The sequence below is a fragment of the Sapajus apella genome, unplaced genomic scaffold (genome assembly GCF_009761245.1).
Source record: "Sapajus apella isolate SASKATOON/1434 unplaced genomic scaffold, GSC_monkey_1.0 scaffold34, whole genome shotgun sequence".
NCBI lineage: Eukaryota > Metazoa > Chordata > Mammalia > Primates > Cebidae > Sapajus > Sapajus apella.
In genome coordinates this window covers 9066317-9086794 of record NW_022436974.1, presented here as the reverse complement: position 1 = coordinate 9086794, position 20478 = coordinate 9066317, and the positions used below count along the sequence as shown (strand labels likewise).

Below are 20478 nucleotides of genomic sequence, written 5' to 3'. Positions count from 1 at the left end.
GGGGTAGGGGGCGGGGGGGAGGGGCTCTCACCTGTTCCCAGCTCTCTCCAGCCCCGTGGAGCATGCAGCCCCGGCCACGCCTCTCCTGCTGCGGCTGGTGTCTTCACAGTGGCTGTTCCAGACAGGCCATCGCTGCCATCATTGTGGTAATTTCCAGGACAGGACTGATGGTAAAAGAAAAGGCTAAAACATATGAATAAAATGTAGAAGTACCCAGATGCTAGGTTTGTTCTGAAATAGAGTTTAATTTTTATTGTATTCGCTTATAGCTGTTTTTTTTTTTTTTTAATGTTACCATTACTCCTACAGGAATAAATAACTTTGCTATCGTGCATCTCAAATTATCTGGCCCTTTTTTCCCCTCTTTGGAACAGTGGCTTTTAAACTGGATTTTTCAATGATTCAAGGTTTCTTTGCAATGCAGCCATTACACTAGAGCAGAGCAGACTATGAATGCAATAGCTGTAGCTGTATCTCAGAAACACAGATGCTTATAGAGAGGATGGGTATCCTTAGACTGGCTGCAATAGAAGGGGAAAAGGCATGTTCATGGAATAAAAAGTAACAAATTTCTTAAATACATAAGCTCCTGTTTCCATGTGTACTTGAAAGGTAATGCCCAAGTAACCCAGAAGTTACATCTCTTTGATGGGATGCATGTTGTGATTCATATATGCACATTGCCACCTCCACGTGGCTGAGGTTAGCATTGGGCTCGGTTTGCATTTTAAGCATAGGCTACTAGTCAACATTTAGGAGCAAGCTAGACGTGTGCAGGCTCTCAGTTACTGAGATGAAATCACACATGGAAACAGCAGAGTCAGCTGGTAGGGTTGTGAACTTATTTATGAATAAACATTAAGGCAGGCTTGAGGTTACCCTACCAACTGGTTAGTTCATTCCTTTGTTACTCAAAGGATCTTATCCTTCATGCCCGAGTTAAAATATTCCCTTCCTTTGAGAAGACTTCTGAGGGTCTCCCAGGACACAGAATTGTTCCTCCTCTGGTCCCTTCATTGTGCTCACATACCTGCCATAGCGGTTATTATATTATCATCATGTGTTGTCATGTTGTTTCCTGAGGGGAGAGAAAGGAGGCATCATTTCTTTTCATCTTTATGTGCCCAGGCCTAATACCTCTTTGGCCCCACACAATTCTTTGCTGAATGAATGCACCAAAAGTTATTTAAAAACTAGTTATCAAAAGCTTCTTGAAATATATCATGAGATGGTCACACAGCTGTTTTAAGTTCCATGAATATTGATGAATACATGGCAGGATTACAGATTTGGTTAGGGAGGAAAATAGCAAGATGTATTTCAGGGCACTTAGGCCTTATAGAACCATTGGTAGAGCTCTTTCCAAATTTTCAGTTAAAAACGCCTTCATCTTTTAAGACTTTGTAAGCTGGATCAGTGCCAAGAGTGTCTTTTATGACTGAGCTGTAAACCAGTGGAAAATGGGATTTATGAATTCTGAGTTTGCTGGTGCTACTTATATTGCTCCTGTCAAGGATTACAGTTTTTAAAATGTTTGTAAGTAGTTTGCGTTAAATTCCTGCTTTCTTCTGCACAAAGAAATGACTGTACCTTGGGACAATATGCTTTTTTTTTTTTTTTTTTTTTACTTTTGAGACAGGGTCTTGTTCTGTTGCCCAGGCTAGTATACAGTGGCATAGTCATAGCTCACTGTAACCTCAAATTTCTGGCCTTAAGTGATTTTCCAACCTTGGCCCCCCGAAGTACGGGGGTTATAGGCATGAACTACATGCCTGGCCGGGACAATATGCTTCATGATGAGGAAAGACATAGGATTAAAAGGAGTGTGATCACAATCGGGCTGAGGAATGAGCTGCTGGTGTGCCGTGCGTTCTCAGTTCACGGGGAAAGGACACCTTTTTAGTCTATGCCTAACCCCTTTAGGAAATAATTATTTCAATTGTGGGTTATTTTTAATTTGTGTCTTCTTTTATAATCCTTTTACCACCTAATCTCTTACCAGGTTAAAAGTGGCCTAATTACATGCGAAATACTTAGGACTTTTGGAAAATGTGCTTCCTTTAGTGGGCTCCTATTTGCACAGTTGTAAAATAACTCACTTGAGTCCTGAATTCCATCTTATTGAGTTACTCTGTTTACCAGGATTTCCCTTCTGAGGGATTAACCTTTCATCTTACTGTGCTGTGAACATCGAACAGGTAGAAAGGAAGCCTTCCTTGCTAAAGATAACTTTGCTATTTCTTGATAGCTGGTAGGGCACATTTACAGCTAATCAATAGCATAGCATGGAGTAGAAGGTTTTAGGAAACAATGTGAGTTGTGTTTCTACAACTTAAAATTAGTCATACTTTTCTTTAGAAATTTCTTTTTCCCCTCTGAAATCAACCCTCAAGTTCTTCAGGGCAGGAGGGGATGCAGAAGAAATCTAAACTCAAGTGATACATTTAAATAGCCTCAAATCTGTGGAAACCCCATTCCAATAAATACTGTCAGCCCTTGCATTGTGATCTTTCTTCAGCTGAAGTTGGTCCAGGTGTAACTTAACATAGCCTAAAGGAGGAATGCGCTTTACTCTTTGTATCTAATCTGCACTGGCCTGGCAGCAAAATTTGGCAGATGTAGGGATGTTGATGGACACTGACACCAGATGAAGCCCTTCAGGTGCTCCTACTTCTAAGTAGCGTCTTTGTAAATCAGCTCAGAGCCCAGATAGCCCAGCTCTTGAATCATTTGTGCACTACCTTTGAACCTTTTCTGTGTTCTCTGGAGTGCATGGTGAATCTCTGTGTATTGATCATGCATATCCCCTCTTTGTTACAGGTGGACTGTGCCCGGGGTCCAACGATCCTTGTATGGAGAAGCCATGTCCAGGGGACATGCAATGTGTCGGTTATGAAGCCAGCAGGAGACCGTTCCTTTGCCAGTGTCCACCAGGGAAGCTCGGAGAGTGCTCAGGTGCAGAGTGGAGTGGAATGATGAGAGTCCAATTTCATATTCCTGAAACACTTGCTCTTGAGTAAATTACACCATCGAAGTCCTCCCAGAAAATGTTTTATGCATGCAACATTTTCCTTTAGAATATACCCCAACTAACATTCACACTCACATTTACTTAGGGTTTATCACAGCTGTGGCTTGTGCTAAGGGAACACATAAAGACTGTGAGCTTCTTACATAATGGAGAGACTACAACATGTGTTTTTTTATCACATCTCATGACTGTTAAGGGTATGAAATAAGGGAAAATAAAAGGTTGGGCAGAGGCATTGGATTATCTGTGGCATGGCCTTTGATGCTCAGGGTGCTGCACAAATCCAGTCGCACAACCAAGATCCACAGAAGGCAGTGCTGACCCAATCCTGTTGACCTTCCTTAGAGTCTGCCCCATCTGGTGAACCAAGTAAGCGGACTCCCTACTGGAAATGTGTAACTAACTTCATGTTTCAGAAGGAGAGGTGCTCACCTCTGCATCTTAAAGAAAAAAAGTCAGTATTTGTGTTATTTTGATCCAAATGGTCCCGTTTCTGATCTTTACTCAATGTCTATACTTCATTTGATTCATATATTCTCTGCCAATTGTTTCCTCACAGAAGACTATTCTTCATTTTGGGTACCAATAGAATCCTCTTCAGGCCTCTTTAAAATATAGGCACCTTAATAACAACTTTGGAATCTAATAAATAGTTGGAATAAAAAAATAACTATGCCTAGTATGTACAAGGCACTGAGTTCTAGAAATTCAGCCTTTGCAAAGAGAAGCTCTGTTCTTAAAAGTGGAAGCCAAAGCTCCTTCATAGCTGATTTCAAGAATGCAGCTGCAATTAAGTAAAGTGACCACCTGGATGCTTCCCTAAGTCATCTAAGGCTTAGAATTATAAGAAAAATACGCTGCCTCTGTTTCAACATATGCACTGTGTACACAGCAGGTGGATGTGTTGGGAGATCATAAAGCCAAATTTTCTAACTTCTGGAGTCACTTCCTGCTGACTTTTCTCCTTTCTATCTAGAAAACTTCTGATTGTCTATAATTATTGTTCATTTGGTAGATTTCCGCACATTCCACCTTTCACCCCAACAAGGCAGCCTCTTCAGCCATTACTTTGCCTGTTAAAACAAAGTCGTAGGCAATTTGAAAGGAGTGATCTTAGAATTGAGCAATTGATTTGGACTACATTCAAAAGGAGCCTCAAAATTAGTAGTCAAAAAGTGAAATTGTAACTCCACGGATTTCCTTTGTATCAGTTACCTTTTTGCAACATTAGTGCAAATGACATAAATTAGTCATTAGGCATTAGGACACTTGGGGAACATGGGTATCTCTTGAAAATGGTTTTGTTTCATGGAGCTGAAAGTTCTTTAATGTCTGAATGATTGGGGGTTGGGGAAGGCATGAAGGGATGTCTTTTAATAATGCTCATTTTAGAAAGTGGGAGTAGGAAATTTAGTAACATTAAAAGAAATCCAAGTTGTGAAATTTATGAAGTGGCCCTTGGCATGAGACAAGTAAGGTGATTTTGGTGGTTGACTGGTTAATAGTTATTTCTCTTTGAAATTAGAGTTTGATGTGAAATGGAGAACCAGTTTTTAATCAAAAATGATTTTTTCTCACTGCCTTCACTAACTTCTCATGCATGGTCTTTAATCATCTTGCTTGGTGGTTGTTGGGTGATTTCATGTATATGCTCCTTTCTGGATGTTAAAAATGTGTATGTCTTCTCATAATGGTCTTTTCAGGGCACACTTCTCTCAGCTTTGCTGGAAACAGTTACATCAAATATCGGCTTTCTGAAAATAGCAAAGACGAAGATTTTAAACTAGCTCTGCGTCTTCGAACCCTGCAAAGCAATGGGATTATAATGTACACCAGAGCAAATCCCTGCATAATTCTGAAGGTAATTAAAATGCGTTATCTTTTCCTGCAGTCAGTTCTCATGTTAGTGTTTTGGCTCTTGGATTGGGGAACGGCTGAAATCATTTTGTCTTTTAAGTTCAGAAGACCAGAAGCAGACTTCTGGGCAAAGGGGAGCAGCGGCAGAACTGGGAAAGAAGCCAGCATCCCATTTCCTTTTGAACATTCAGCTTCAAAATTGGCTCTTGGTACATGGGGCATCTCTCTTGAGAGAGGGTTCAAGGGCTGGCTTCCTTTGAGCTGTAATCACTCAACAGTTCATTAGGATGTGTCTCCTAATCAATTCCACAACAGGGGTGGTCCTTTAAGAGGATTGGCCATATCCTTTTCTACCACATGGGTCTATCCCCACTGACTTTTGAAGGCAACTTCTGTTCTTGCTCAGGGAGGAAATTGGAAGCATGGGGTATAGAAGATTTCATATGTCCTATCATGACCTAAGTAGCCTAATTTTTCAATCATTTCCTAGCCTCAGAAACCCTCCTAAAACAGCCAGATTACTTCTAGAGCAAGTCTGACATTTATATTCAGCTCAAGGATTCTGGTGCCTTTATGAAAACAATAATGGTAATGGACCAGGCACGGTGGCTCACACCTGTAATGTCAACACTTTGGGAAGCTGAGGCAGGTGAATCACATGAAGTCAGGAGTTTGAGACCAGCCTGGCCAACATGGCGAAATGCTGTCTCTACTAAAAATACAAAAATGAGCCAGGTGTGGTGGTGGGCACTTACAATCCTAGCTACTTGAGAGGCTGAGGCATGAGAATCACTTGAACTTGGAAGGTTAAGGTTGCAGTGAGCTGAGATCATACCACTGCACAGTAATCTGGGTGACAGAGTAAGACTCCATCTCCAAAGTAAAACAAAACAAAGAAACAGAATAATAACAGATTTTTGAGCATCATTTATTTTTGTTATACAGCTAATGTGAAAAGTTTGTTGTATGTTATCCCCATTTGATCGGGAAGAGGACAGTGGTTCAGAGAGGTTAAGTTACTTATCCAAAGCTGCACATCTAATATGTGGTGAGGCCTGAATCCCACAGTCTAGTCTCTCTCACTCCATGCTGTTAATGTCCATACTATCCCTCACTCTCCCTCTTGGTCCTATAACTCATTTTATTAAAAATCACATTCTGGGCATCTGTAGCCCAGATTCAGCCTTCTAGTATGGAGGAAAGAAAGCAGGAGAAGGAAGGTGACGTGTTTCATCTCATGCTATTCTCACCAGGCTGCTATGTCAGCCCATCATAAATGCTCTTCAGAAACATTTGGAGTTCATCCCGTGAAAAATGCCTTTTTCACATGGAAATGGCTAGAAATCGTTTTCTTCCCAAGGTTCGGGTTTGAAGGGTACATGGTAGACCTTTCCAGCTTTTGGCCTTTCATTGTTTGATATGCCAGCTCCAGGTTGATTAGGTGGCCCAGGCTTTAATCCTAAAGGCAGATGAGGAAGGAGAGAAAGAATATTAAATGCCAGTGGGCTTCTCTTAGTGCTCACATAGGCTTTTATTTACCCACATCTGGTATTGCCAGATATTACTTGGTGGCCATAGTTGAGTGAGCACGAAGTCAAAGTTTAAAAGTTGGTTGCTTTTGTAAGCAGTCTCACACTATCCTTATTCATTCAACACAGCATAATTTCAGATCTGGAAAGGAAAGCAATGTGTTTAAAAGAAAATAAGGAAAGTACTTCGGATGCACAGTTTTAGAGAATGATGCATTCAAATCAGAGATTCAAGGTGAAAGAAGAAAAACTCGAAAACCTAAGTCCTGCCTTTATTTCTCCTGGCCCCGGAAGCAAGCTGCTTTGGGTCAGTAGATCATTTTCTAAATGGCGTTGAGAGTTGGGGTTTTGTATAATTGCTGGGAAAGCGCTCTGAGCATCCAGAGCTACCAGCTCTTAGGGCTCTGCTTGGGCCTTACTGACCTTTCTCTCTCCTCCTCCATGCTCTAACAGGGCTGGTGATTGAAAATAGTTTCTATTAGTAAATCTCTTATAGAGCATTAAATTTTAGATAGAACCAAAATATTGACCCTGAATGGTTTGATCCTACAATGGAGCTTGTAATGTGACACTTCACTGGCAGAAGTCTAGGATGTGCAGATCCCTCAGGATAGGAAAGAAGAATAATTGAGCCTTTTAGACAGCTCCAGCTCCTAAGGTATATTGCATTTCATGAAACAAGCATGTTTCCGAAAGTTGTGTAAATTGAATCTCTGTAAATGGAATTCTAATAAAGTAGAGATGGATGCTATTTGAAGGAACCCTCCATTAATCCCTTTGTGACGTGAATAATCACTCCCAATCTGTCTGTTCTGTAAGTTTGCTTTTCATATGTTGGGTTTGCCCAAAGCAGGACACAGCTGTACTAAACTATTGCAGTTGTTCTCCGACAGTCACCAGGAATATCCACTAAGGGGATTTGAATCTGTTTGCTTAACATTTTCAGCCTCATGCAAGATTTAATTTCCTTGGCTTTAGGTACAGTATGTGCGCCTTGCACTTTGGTTCAACCACTAAGCTGAAATGTTTTGTTTAAATTGCACCTCTTGGTTATTTCTATTTTTCTGGTCAGCACGCATTCTTTAAGAAGTACTTAAGATACTCAGTGGGGTGAATGGCGCCCCTTACAGGCAATAAAGAATTATGGAGAGACTTCAAGAAGTAAAAATGCTCACAAAGAATATCACTGTCTCTCGGCAACAATAAAAGGCATTCATTCTTCTGTTGACCATTGATATCATATCTTCTTCCAAAAGAAATTCAATGCTTACCATAAGCATCCAAATGCAATAAAATTACCATTAAGGTAAAAATACAAGGTTAAGAGCCAACCAATGAAGTTCAGTAGAGTAGAATATCATTATTGGAAAATCTAGACCAAGGGGAACTACTTCAGCAGAGCCCAAACCATAACTGAGTTTCCTGGCAGCCAAAGCAACAATGAAAATGGTCAGATAGGCTGTATGACTCTCCTCACACCTAGAAAAGAAACATGGCATTCTTCCTCAAAGGGAGATCTAGAAAAGATTTTTTAGAAAGAGGAAAGAACATGCCAAATCACCAGAAGAGATGTAAGGAGAAATCACTAGGAGAATACTTTATCTCTGTGTCAGTCTTTCAGCTACAGTATTATGGCAAACGCACAGGAGAATATGATTGTTAATATAGATGCATCTCATGTTTCATTTTGAGGGGAAGTTATAAAAGATTCATTGCTACATCCTGATGATTCTCAGACATGGCTAGCTTCAGACCCCTAAACTGAAAGGAAGATGGGGAAAGTTCATTTGGTTTGTCAAATAGCTCACTTGGCATGGCCAGATCTTTTCAATACAGATCAAGAGTAACAAGGAAGCTTCCCTACAAGATTTGAGAGTTTCAATGATCTGTTTAATATCAATGATCTGTCACCAAAAAGTAAGTTAACCTTAATAATTACATTTTCTAGTAATAATAAAATACCTAGGAGTTTACAAAGTACTTTAACATACATATAATTTCGACTCTCATTCCCCTTTCATGTATGTATGACTGTCTTTTTTTTGCCTGTGAGGAAAGTGAGGCTCAGAGAAAATTCCGTGACTTGCTCAAAGTGACAGCCCGTCAATATGATTTTGGGTCTGGGCCTGTGACAGAAGCAAGGAGGTTGGTAGTTAGTTATCTTTTGATAAACTAAAGGAGTTTATCGAAAGAAGAAATTCAGAGGGCTGGGATGATTATGCACTCATTTACTCATTTAAAACACTTAGTGTATGAACCAAATAGCTATTGATGGAAGCCTTAAAATAGATTTTGTATTTGTTTCTGTGTGGATTTTTTTGTTTTTTGAGATGAGAGCTCACCATCTTACCAGGTTGGTCTCAAAATGATCACTTAATCCTCCTGCCTCAGCCTCCCAAGTAGCTAGGACTACAGGCACATGCTAGACAGGGGAAGAAAAAAAAGTTCTTAAAACATCCCGTTTTCGAAGAATACTAAATAATCCTCTGACAAGGTACATGATTATGATGCATTTGCTATAGCCACACACCAAGGATCTGAAGCAGTAAGACTTCATGCCAAAATTTAGTTTTTACTCAAAATCTTACTTTCCTGTAAAATTAGGACTTTTATTTTGAAAGAAAATTTTTACTTATTTATTTTACTTTAGGTGCATACTATATCTGGCATTTCTCCCCATGTTATCACTCCCCCCCCGCTGTCTCTCCCCTACCCCACCCAACAGCCCCCAGGATGTGGTGCTCCCCTCCCTGAGTCCACGTGTTCTCGTTGTTCAACACCCACATATGAGTGAGCACACACGGTGTTTGTCTTTGTTCTCGCGTCACTTTGCTGAGAATGATGTTTTCCAGATTCACCCAAGTCCCTGCAAAGGACACGAACTCATCATTTTTTTATGGCTGCATAGTATTCCATGGTGTATATGTGCCACATTTTCTTTGTCCAGTCTATCAATGGTCGTTTGGGTTGGTTCCAGGTCTTTGCTATTGTATACAGGGCTGCAGTGAACATATGCGTGCATGTGTCTTTATAGTAGAATGATTTCTAATCCTTTCGATATATATCCAGTAATGGGATTGCTGGGTCAAATGGAATTTTTTTTATGGATCCTTGAGAAATCGCCACACTGTCTTCCACAATGGTTGAACTAATTTACACTCCCACCAACACTGTAAAAGTGTTCCTATTTCTCCACATCCTCTCCAGCATCTGTTGACTCCAGATTTTTCAATGATGGCCATTCTAACTGACGTGAGATGATATCTCAGTGTGGTTTTGATTTGCATTTCTCTAATGACCAGTGACGATGAGCATTTTTTCATATGTTCATATGTGTTTTTTGAAAAGTGTCTGCTCATATCCTTTGCCCACTTTTGAAATGGATTTGTTTGTTTTCCTGTATATCTGTTTTAGTTCTTTGTAGATTTTGGGTATCAGCCCTTTGTCAGATGGGTAAACTGCAAAAATTTTTGCCCATTCTGTTGGTTGCTGATTCGCTCTAATGGTTTCTTTTGCTGTACAGAAGCTCTGGAGTTTAATTAGATCCCATTTTGTCTTATCTTGGCTTTTATTGCTATTGCTTTTGCTGTTTTATTCATGAAGTCCTTGCCTATGCCTATGTCCTGGATGGTTTTGCCTAAGTTTTCTTCCAGTGTTTTTATGGTGTTAGGTTTTATGTTTAAATCTTTGATCCATCTGGAGTTAATTTTAGTGTAAGGTGACAGGTAGGGGTCCAGTTTGTTTTCTGCACATTGCTAGCCAGTTTTCCCAACACCATTTATTAAACATGGAGTCCTTTCCCCATTGCTTGTTTTTGCCCTGTTTGTCAAAGATCAGATGGTGTAGATGTGTGGTGTTTCTTCTAGGGTCTCTGTTCTATTCCATTGATCTATGTCTCTTTTTTGGTATCAGTACGATGCTGTTTTGATTACTGTAGTCTTGGAGTATAGTTTGAAATCCAGCAGTGTGATGCCTCCAGCTTTGTCCTTTTTGCTTAGAATCATCTTGGCTATGCAGTGTCTTTTGTGATTCCACATAAAGTGTTTTTTTCCAGTTCTGTGAAGACCGTCACTGGTAGCTTGATGAGGATAGGGTTGAATCTGTAGATCACTTTGGGCAGTATGGCCATTTTCACGATACTCATTCTTCCTAAACATGAGCATGGAATGTTTCTCCATCTGTTTGTGTCCTCTCATTTCGTCGAGCAGTGATTTGTAGTTCTCCTTGAAGAGGTCCTTTACATTCTTTGTTAGTTGTATTCCTAGGTATTTTATTCTCTTTGTAGCAATTGTGAATGGGAGTTTGCTCTTGATTTGGCTCTCTGTCCATTATTGGTATATAGGAATGCTTGTGATTTCTGCACATTGATTTTGTATTCTGAGACTTTGCTGAAGCTGCTTATCAGTTTGAGAAGATTTTGGGCTGAAACGATGGGGTCTTCTAGATACACAATCATGTCATCTGCAAATAGAGACAGTTTGACTTCCTCCTTTCCTAATCGAATACCCTTTCTTTTTCTTGTCTGATTGCTCTGGCCAGAGCTTCCAATACTATGTTGAATAGGAGTGGTGAGAGAGGGCATATCCTTGTCTAGTGCCTGATTTCAAAGGTAATTCTTCCAGCTTTTGCCCTTTCAGTATGATATTGGCTGTAGGTTTGTCATATATAGCTTTTACCATTTTATGCTATGTTCCGTCAATACCTAGTTTTAGAGTTTTTAGCATGAAGGGCTGTTTAATTTTGTTGAAGGCCTTCTCTGCATCTATTGAGATAATCACGTGGCTTTTGTCTTTGGTTCCGTTTATGTAATGGATTACATTTCTGGATTTGCCTATGTTGAACCAGCCTTGCATCCCGGGGATGAAGCCTACTTGGTCATGATGGATAAGCTTCTTGATGTGCTGTTGCACTCTATTTGCCAGTATTTTATTGAAAATTTTTACATCTACGTTCATCATGGATATTGGTCTGAAGTTTTTTTAGTTGAGTCTCTGCCTGGTTTTGGTATCAGGATGATGTTGGTCTCATAAAGTGAGTTTGTACATCTGGTAGAATTTGGCTGTGAACCTATCTGGACCTAGAGTGTTTTGGGTTTTTTTTTTTTTTTTTTTTTTTTGATTGGTAGGCTATTGATTGCTGCCTCTACTTCAGCCCTTGTTATTGATCTATTCAGGGTTTCAACTTCCTCTTGGTTTAGTTTTGGTAGAGTACAAATGTCTAGGAATTTATCCATTTCTTACTGGTTTATGTGAGTACAGCTGTTTGTAGTCATCTCTGATGGTAGTTTATATTTCTGTGGGATCAGTGGTAATACCCCCTTTATCGTTTTTTTATTACATCTATTTAATTCTTGTCCCTTTTCTTTTTTACTAATCTGGCTAGCAGTCTATTTTGTTGATGTTTTCAAAAAACTAACTCCTGGATTGATTTTTTTTAAGGTTTTTTTGTGTCTCTATCTCCTTCATTTCTGCTCTGATCCTAGTTGTTTCATGTCTTCTGCTAGCTTTTCAGTTTTTTTGATCTTGCTCCTCCAGCTCTTTCAATTTTGATGATAGGGTGTCGATTTTAGATCTTTTTTTCTCTGGTGGGCATTTATTGCTATAAATTTCCCTTTCAACACAGCTTTAAATGTGTCCCAGAGATTCTGGTAAGTTGTGTTTTCATTCTGGTCGGTTTCAAAGAACATCTTAATTTCTGCCTTCATTTCGTTGTTTATCCAGTCAACACTCAAAAGCAAGTTGTTCAGTTTCCAAGTGGTTGTGCGGATTTGAGGGTTTCTTGGTCCTGAGCTCCTGTCTGATTGCACTGTGGTCTGATAGACTGTTATGATTGCTGTTCTTTGGCATTTGCTGTGAAGTGATCTGCTTCCAATGATGTGTTTAATTTTAGAGTAAGTGCAGTGTGGTGCGGAGAAAAATGTATATTCCGTGGATTTGGGGTGGAGTGTTCTGTAGATGTCTATTAGGTCTGCCTGGTCCAGCTCTGCATTGAAGTCCTGGATATCCTTTTTAATTTTCTGTCTCATTGATCTAATATTGACAGTGGAATGTTAAAGTCTCCCACTATTATTGTGTGGGAGTCTAAATCTCATTTTAGGTCATTAAGAACTTGCTTTATGTATCTGGGTGCTCCTATGTTGAGGGCATATATATTTAGGATAGTTAGCTCTTCCTGTTGGATTGATCCTTTTACCATTATGTAATGTTCTTATTTGTTTCTTTTGATCTTTCTTGGTTGGCAGTCCATTTTATCAGAGACTAGGCTTGCAACTCCTGCTTTTTTTTTTGTTCTCCATTTGCTTGGTAAATATTCTTTCATCCCTTTCTTTTGAGCCTATGTGCGTCTTTGCATGTGAGATGGGTTTCTAGAATACAGCACACCGATTGGTTCTGACTTTTTATCCAGTTTGCCAGTCTGTCTTTTGATTGAATGTAAATGGCCTAAACACCCCAATGTTAATATTGTTATATGTGAATTTGATCCTGCCATTTTGTTACTGGCTGGTTTTCTTTCTCATTAGTTGACTCATTTTCGGTCTTTCCAGCTGGTTTGGTTTTTTTTGCAGTGACTGGTACTTGTTCGTTTCTGTGCTTAGTGTTTCTTTCAGGAGCTTTTGTAGGGAAGGCCTAATAGTGACAAAATCTCAGTAATTGATTGTCCGTAAAGGATTTTATTTCTCCTTCACTTACGAAGCTTAGTTTGGCTGGAGATGAGATTCAGGGTTGAAAATTCTTTTAAGAATGTTGAATAGTGGCCCCCACTCTCTTTTGGCTTGTAGGGTTTTTCCAGAGAGATCTGCTGTGAGTCTGATTGGCTTCCCTCTGTGGGTGATCTGACCTGTCTCTCTGGCTGCCCTTAGCATTTTTTCCTTCATTTCAACCCTGGTGAATCTGACGATTATGTGCCTTGGGGTTGCTCTTCTTGTGGAATATCTTTGTGGAGTTCTCTGTATTTCCTGAATTTGAAATTTGGACTGCCTTGCTAGTCTTGGGAAGTTCTCCTGGATAATATCCTTAAGCATGTTTTCCTGTTTGGATTCATTCTCTCCATCATCTTCAGGTACACCAAGCGTAGGTCTTTTCACATAATTCCATAATTCTTGGAGGCTTTGTTCATTTCTTTTCACTCTTTCTCTTGCCTTGCCTTCTCTTTTTATTTCATTGAGTTGATCTTCAATCTCTGATATCCTTTCTTCTGCTTGATCGATTTGACTATTAAAACTTGTTTGTTTCACGTAGTTGTTGTGCTGTGTTTTTCAACTCCATCAAGTCCCTTGTGTTCTTCTTTAAGCTGGTTATTCTAGTTAGCATTTCTTCTAACCTTTTTTCAAGGTTTTTGGTTTCTTTGCATTGAGTTAGAACGTGTTCCTTTAGCTCAGAAAAGTTATTATTCACCTTCTAAAGCCTGTTTCTGTCAATTTGTCACACTCCTCGGTCAGGTTGTGATCCTGTGTTGTTAAAGAGCTGTGATCCCTTGAATGAGAAGAGCTGTTCTGGTCTTTGATGGCTTGATCTTTTTTGCACTGTTTTTTTTTTTCCCCCATCTTTGTGGATTTACCTGGCTGTGGTATCAGGGAGCTGCCTGATGAGGTTGCTTGTCTGCCTGTGGAGGCACTACTGGGTTTCTAGAGATTCCTTAAGGTTACTAGGGAGCTTCCTGTGTCTTTTACTGTTTATACTGGGAGATGAGGCCCGCCTCCTCCGCTGACCTGTAGGCTCTGCTGGGTTGTCAAGAATGCCGTCCCGTTGCTACGTAGGCTTCCTGTGTTTTTGTTAAAACATGTAGCCCAGTCCCACCCCTCTAGTGGTGGGTTGTGCCCTTCCTCCGCTGAGCTGGATCATTCAGGGTTCAGCTCAGGCTGTGGCACTGACAACGCAATCCACTAGAGTCACAGCTTCAGCCCTCTGGGATTTGTGGGGGAGGGTAGGGACCCACCCAGCCGCACCTGGCCAACTCCCCTTCAGCTTCCTCTGTCTCCAGTCATGGGGTAGGGACCCACCCAGCTGCTCCTGCTTATATCTCCCTCTCCATCCCTGAGGGGAGATGGGGCGATAGCTCAGTTCACGGGCTCTTATTCAACTCCACACTTGTGATTCCCGGGGCTTTACTGGCAAAGAGCCCCTGTGCTCTGTATTGCTGAGCCTTTGGGGGAAGCGCTGTATCTGGACCAGAGTGCCAGAGGGGGAGCCTTCGACTCACCAATCAGATGCACTTTCTCCGTGAAGCAGCACCCCTCCCTGCCTTGGTCTGCTCTGACTGGGCTTTGCTTATCATCGAACCAGACCCATTGAAATGCACCTAGTACCTTGGTTAGAGCTAATAGATCTCTGGATTTCTCAATCTCTTCCTGGGTGTTGTGCACTGGAGCTGTATCTAATCGGCCATCTTGGATCTCTAGCTGGGCCCGGGTCTGCAGACAAATCACCTCTGCACCACAGGGAGGCTACCTCTGAGGCCCGCAGGGAGAGGGCAGGCCGGCATGAGCCCCCTCGTGGACTCCGAGCTTGATCTGGATGCGTGCCTCCCTGTCATTGTCCTCTGCTCCTGTCTGGGAACACGTGCCCCTCACCCCCCTCCTCTACTGCTCCCGCTGGTCAGGCAGGCTCAGGCCCAGTGCTAGGCTGCCCCGCTGTGCCCTGGAGCCCAGTGGCCAGGGAGCCACGGAGTTTCCTGCCCTAGAAACTCCAAAGTAGGGCTTTTTAGAACTCCGATTTCTTGTCTCCCAAGCTCCACACTACTAAAGATTCAGGGGAAAGCACATCACTGATTTCAAATGATCCTGGGAATCTAAATATTTTATAACATTAGGGTAACTCTGTTTTTCATTAAATGAATTACCTAGCTACACCCCCAACCTCACCAAATCATTTCAGTATCATTGCTATAGACTTTTCTTACAGTTTCATGCACACCTCAATTTCTATTAAAATAGCTTCCCCTCTGATACGAGAAAGCTTCATGCTCTTAAAGACACTTAAAACTAGGTGAACCGTATTCTGAAGACAGAATAATTAAATATGATCAGAATATACTTTCCGATGTGAGATAACATAGACATGAAAAGAAAGTGTTTTCACTCTCTGGCATAATATACCTGTGCAATAGCAAAAGATTATTAACCTTTCACACGATAACATTTGGCATCAGCATTCTAGCTTGTCATATAAACAAAGCTGGTAATTTCAACCTCCTGGAATTTTGACAATCCAAATGATTTTTGTTTGTAAAATGGTGAGAATCACATAGGCATCTGGCTTCCTTCATTCAGCAATGTTGCTGTTATTTTTGCAACAGAAAATAAAAAGCAAGCTTAATCATGTTGCGTTAGTATATTTTTATGTTCCTCAGTGATACAACTCATACATTTGAGTACATCAGAGTCCTGTTATTCTTCCTGGTGAATACGTAACTTGTTGATTATTCAAAGAGGTAGGAGGTGGGGGGTGAGAGAGGAGAATTAACCAAATATGTGTATTGAACATCTTTTTACAAAAACAGATAAATTGCACTGTCACCAATTTTTCATAATAGACTGAGGACACCACTTTGTAGCCAGAGAAAAAATTAGCAGGTGGACTGTGCCAGAAGATATGCCCCAAAGTCACATTATTTGATGATTTATTAATTACTTTACATTGAAATACAAATATGGAAATTGTCCAGGAGTTGCCAAGGAGCAAGTATTCTGGTATGATTTACAATACTTATTCAGTTTTGCTGAACCGAAACAAATGACAAAGTGATAGTGTAAGATTACACCTAAGGCCGGGCGCAGTGGCTCACACCTGTAATCCCAGCACTTTGGGAGGCTGAGGTAGGTGGATCACGAGGTCAATAAATCAAGACCATCCTGGCCCCCCTGATGAAACCCTATCTTTATTAAAAATACAAAAAATTAGCTGGGCATGGTGGCTCGTGCCTATAAATTCCAACTACTCGGGAGGCTGAGGCCGGGGAATGCCTTGAACCAGGGAGTCGGAAGTTGCAGGGAGCTCAGATCGTGCCACCGCACTCCAGCCTGGCAACAGAGCGAGACTTCGTCTTAAAAAACACAACAACAAAAACATTACACATGAAAGATCTCTGAGAAGAACATAAACACTTGTCCTCTGTCCTTTCATATTTGCACATTTGTATTACAGAGCAGAATATGTATGTTCTCTGCAGTGGCTACAGTAGCCTTGTACAATAAGCCATAGCCGTTCTCTCTGCTCTCCAAACCCACACCCAGAGGGGCCAGACCATTCTCTCCAGGTGATCTGGGTGGTACATGACAAAGCCTGAATCTAACTCAGCACTCCAAAATTCCCACAGCTCTGTCTGCTTCCCAAAGCCCCCTGACTTCTAGATACACAGGTTTATGTGGCATGACCTATGGCATTTTATGCAGGATGAAGAACATGGAGCTACAGAGGCAGAAATGAGAGTCCCTAAGAATTCGGTTGTCTGTACTGAAGCATAGAGAAATACACCACGTGTGAGAATGAGAGGTGCTATAATAATCCCTAGTAGGTCTATTATGAGTTAAACACGTTTCACAAGGACTGCTTCAGTCTATTTCTGTGAATTCATTTTTTCTCTGTACCCCCTTGGCTGTTTGTGACCTGGAAGCTCTGTGTCGTCCTATCATTTCCTTTCCTTTTTTTTTTTTTTTTCCTGACTAGTGTCTGTTATCTATGCACAACTGTGAATGCTAACTGATCAGTGTTCCCTGAATGCCTCAGGCACTGGCCTCCATAAGGTCCTCTTGCTAGATCATAGACATAGGCCAGAAAAGAAGCTTTCATTTCACAATTTCTGGCTGTTACAGTTGGCTAGGCAGGGGTGCAGCGCTCATTCCCTGGATCCCAAAGCCGCCTTGCATTTCTGAGAAATATTGAACAGCGAGAACGACAGAGTGGATTCAAAGGCCTGTTCTCTTCACAGCAGTTGAAGCTGGGGCTCCATGGAGGGTCAGTCCCTGCCCAGCAGCGCTCTGCCAGCAAGAATCCTCCGAAGCACATGCTTTCTTCCTGTGTATGATGGCTCCTGGGGGCAGTGGATTCCCTTGCTACAACAGTGCACTCACAGCAGCAGGCTGGTCTCTGGTGTCTCACCCCAAAACAGGGCTGGCAGCATTCACAAAGTGTGGGCAGTTGAACAAAAGATCCTTCTGGAGGATCAGGTGTCACAAACGATCCAGATATTCTAAGCAAATGGCCAAGCCCTGAGCACCTTGGGAGAAAACCTTTACCTAAACCATGAGCATCATCCTAAAGGACTCTTTTAAGAATATGCTAATGTTTACTATAGAGCAGCTTTTAAATCTTAAATATATACAAAGCTGGGAGCTAGGAACTTTTCATTTCTACCAGGCTTCTTTCTCTCCCCTGTGGAGCACTCACATAAATGTATTTCAGAATCATGTGGATTTGTGTGATTATTTAATGGCCATCTACCCTACTAGACTGTCAGCCACATGCGGGCAGAGATGATAACTACTTGCTCAGATGGCCTCCTCACACTTAGTACACTGCTTAGCATATAGTAGATGTTCAATAAATGCTAATAAGCTCACAGAAATCATTCCTGTGGTGGTAAGGACTAAGAAGCGTGCAGAGAATAAACATACCCCTAAACCAGATATTGCTGGGAATTTTAAAGGCTACAGACACAAAGAGTAGAAACATTCTTAAATATAATTGTGGGAATATGAAGACGTACCCATATTACTAATCACAAGATTTGTGAAATGTAAGCCTTGCATTTACATGGCAGGTAAGGGGGAGGTAGAGTGGTTAAAAGTCAAACCATAACAGTTGTATAAAGCAAAAGCCATGTCCACCTTCCAGCCTTCTTGTGAAGGCCCTGGGCAGCCAGGAGAAGGGTGTAGGGAACATATTGCCACTTGCATATTGAAAAGTGTCGCACTGTTGTTTCCTTGCGCAGATTGTGGATGGCAAGCTGTGGTTCCAGCTGGACTGCGGCAGTGGTCCCGGAATCTTGGGGATCTCAGGCCGTGCCGTCAATGACGGGAGCTGGCACTCGGTCTTCCTGGAGCTCAACCGCAATTTCACAAGCCTGTCCCTGGATGACAGCTACGTGGAGCGGCGCAGGGCGCCCCTGTACTTCCAGACGCTGAGCACCGAGAGTAGCATCTACTTCGGCGCCCTGGTGCAAGCAGATAACATCCGCAGCCTGACTGACACACAGGTCACGCAGGTGCTCAGCGGCTTTCAGGGCTGCTTGGACTCAGTGATACTGAATAATAACGAGCTGCCGCTGCAGAACAAGCGCAGCAGCTTCGCGGAGGTGGTGGGCCTGACCGAGCTGAAGCTGGGCTGCGTGCTTTACCCCGACGCCTGCGAGCGCAGCCCGTGCCAGCACGGGGGTAGCTGTACTGGCCTGCCATCCGGGGGTGAGTGTGGCTGCACCGGCCTGGGGGTTTGAGGGGAGAAGGAATGAACTTCAGGGCAATCCCTGCCCTCCCAATGCAAGGACTCTGCTAGGGAGGAATAGTCACACCCAAGTTGCTCACCAAGCTTCTTAATCTGCTTTAGGGAAGTCTCATGCTGGACAGTTACAGGAGTGTCCAGTTTTGCCAATCGTTTGCAGCTTCCCAAAGGTGTGGTGCAGTGCAGTGGCACAGGGGCCCAGAGATACCATCAACTCTGCCCACTCCCCTGTCCATCCCCTGGCCTTTCAAGCCTCGGGAGATTGAGTGAATAGGACCCCCCTTTTAAATATGCCTTCGTTGGCCAGGCACAGTGGCTCATGCCTGTAATCCCAGTACTTTGGGAGGCTGAGGCGGGTGGATCACCTTAGGTCGGGAGTTCAAGACCAGCCTGACCAACACAGAAACCCTGTCTCTACTAAAAATACTAAGTTAGCCAGGCATGGTGGCGGGCACCTGTAATCCCAGCTACTCGGGAGGCTGAGTCTGGACAATCGCTTGAACTCAGGAGGCGCAGGTTGCCCTGAGCTGAGATCGTGCCATTGCACTCCAGCCTGGGCCACAAGAGTGAAACTCAGTCTCAAAAACTAAATATGGCTTTGTAAGCCACCTGCATGTCACTGGAGAATGATAGTAGCACTCAGTTATGATACCCACGCACATGAAATTGCTGACCAGACAGACATACAACCTTTCTAGAAGCTAAAGCTTAATAGAAGTTGTCCCCCAGGAATAGGAGATCTGGGAACATATTTTTAATGCACACATTGCAAAAGTAAGTGTAGTTACAGCTTTACAAACGAGTAGAAAGTCAAGAATAGGGAGTAGGAATTTACACAAAATCTCAGGAAAGATAAGCAGGCAATCAAGACGTGATGCTTTACTAATTTTTTCCCCCACAAAGTACATCATATAGAAGAAAGAGGAGAGTAGGAACACAAACAGAAAAGAATTTATAAAGAGTTTCTTTTGTTTGAGGGAGAAGCCAAGATTATTTAAGTCCTAGGAGTCTAGAGATAAAACAATCCCTGACTCTACGGAGATGCAGGATCTGTGTTGATGTAAACTAGGTCAGGTGTGCTCCGGGTCAAAGGCTTGCCACCTCCCAGCAGCGCAGCCGCTGATTGCACTTCAGCCCCTTTGCAGAGTCACTCAGCAGTCGTGTGATTAGCAAATTTAAACCTTCCTCACAAATCACTTAGAGACTCTGCTGTGCACATTACCATCTAACGTTCCTGAAATCCAACTCCAAATTTAGAGTCCATTTTATTAGAATGTTATAAACTGTCCGTGAAATGATGCACTGTGGAAATACAGACACCAAAGTTGTTTAGACTTGCATATGTTACTACCACAATGAGGGCCAAGTACCCTGGGGGGAAATTTCTGTCGCCTCAATTTAAGAAATCTATTTGCTGTTTTTACTGTCTCAGCAGTATATGTAAATAAAGGGTTGTTATGGTGCCATAATTCCCAAATGATGGGCAGTAACTATACTTCAGTGGTTCTATAAACCAGCCCATTATGACAAGTCATGGCCAGTTTTTCACTAGGCAAAACAATTCTGCTAGTGTGAGCCATCTACAATATATAAAAGGAGCATATAATTAAATTGGGTTGAAATAGAA

At 42.0% G+C, this 20478-nt stretch overlaps 1 protein-coding gene across 4 annotated transcripts in view; it reads left to right on the top strand.

Moving 5' to 3' along the window:
- Positions 1-20478, top strand: part of FAT3 (FAT atypical cadherin 3) — a 662573-nt gene that overhangs the window by 619824 nt on the left and 22271 nt on the right. For all 4 annotated transcript variants that reach the window (XM_032295797.1, XM_032295795.1, XM_032295796.1 and 1 more), the window contains 3 exons: positions 2821-2955; positions 4735-4892; positions 18346-18814. In XM_032295797.1, coding sequence (XP_032151688.1) covers positions 2821-2955; positions 4735-4892; positions 18346-18814 — 762 coding nt within the window. The remainder of the gene's footprint in view (positions 1-2820; positions 2956-4734; positions 4893-18345; positions 18815-20478) is intronic.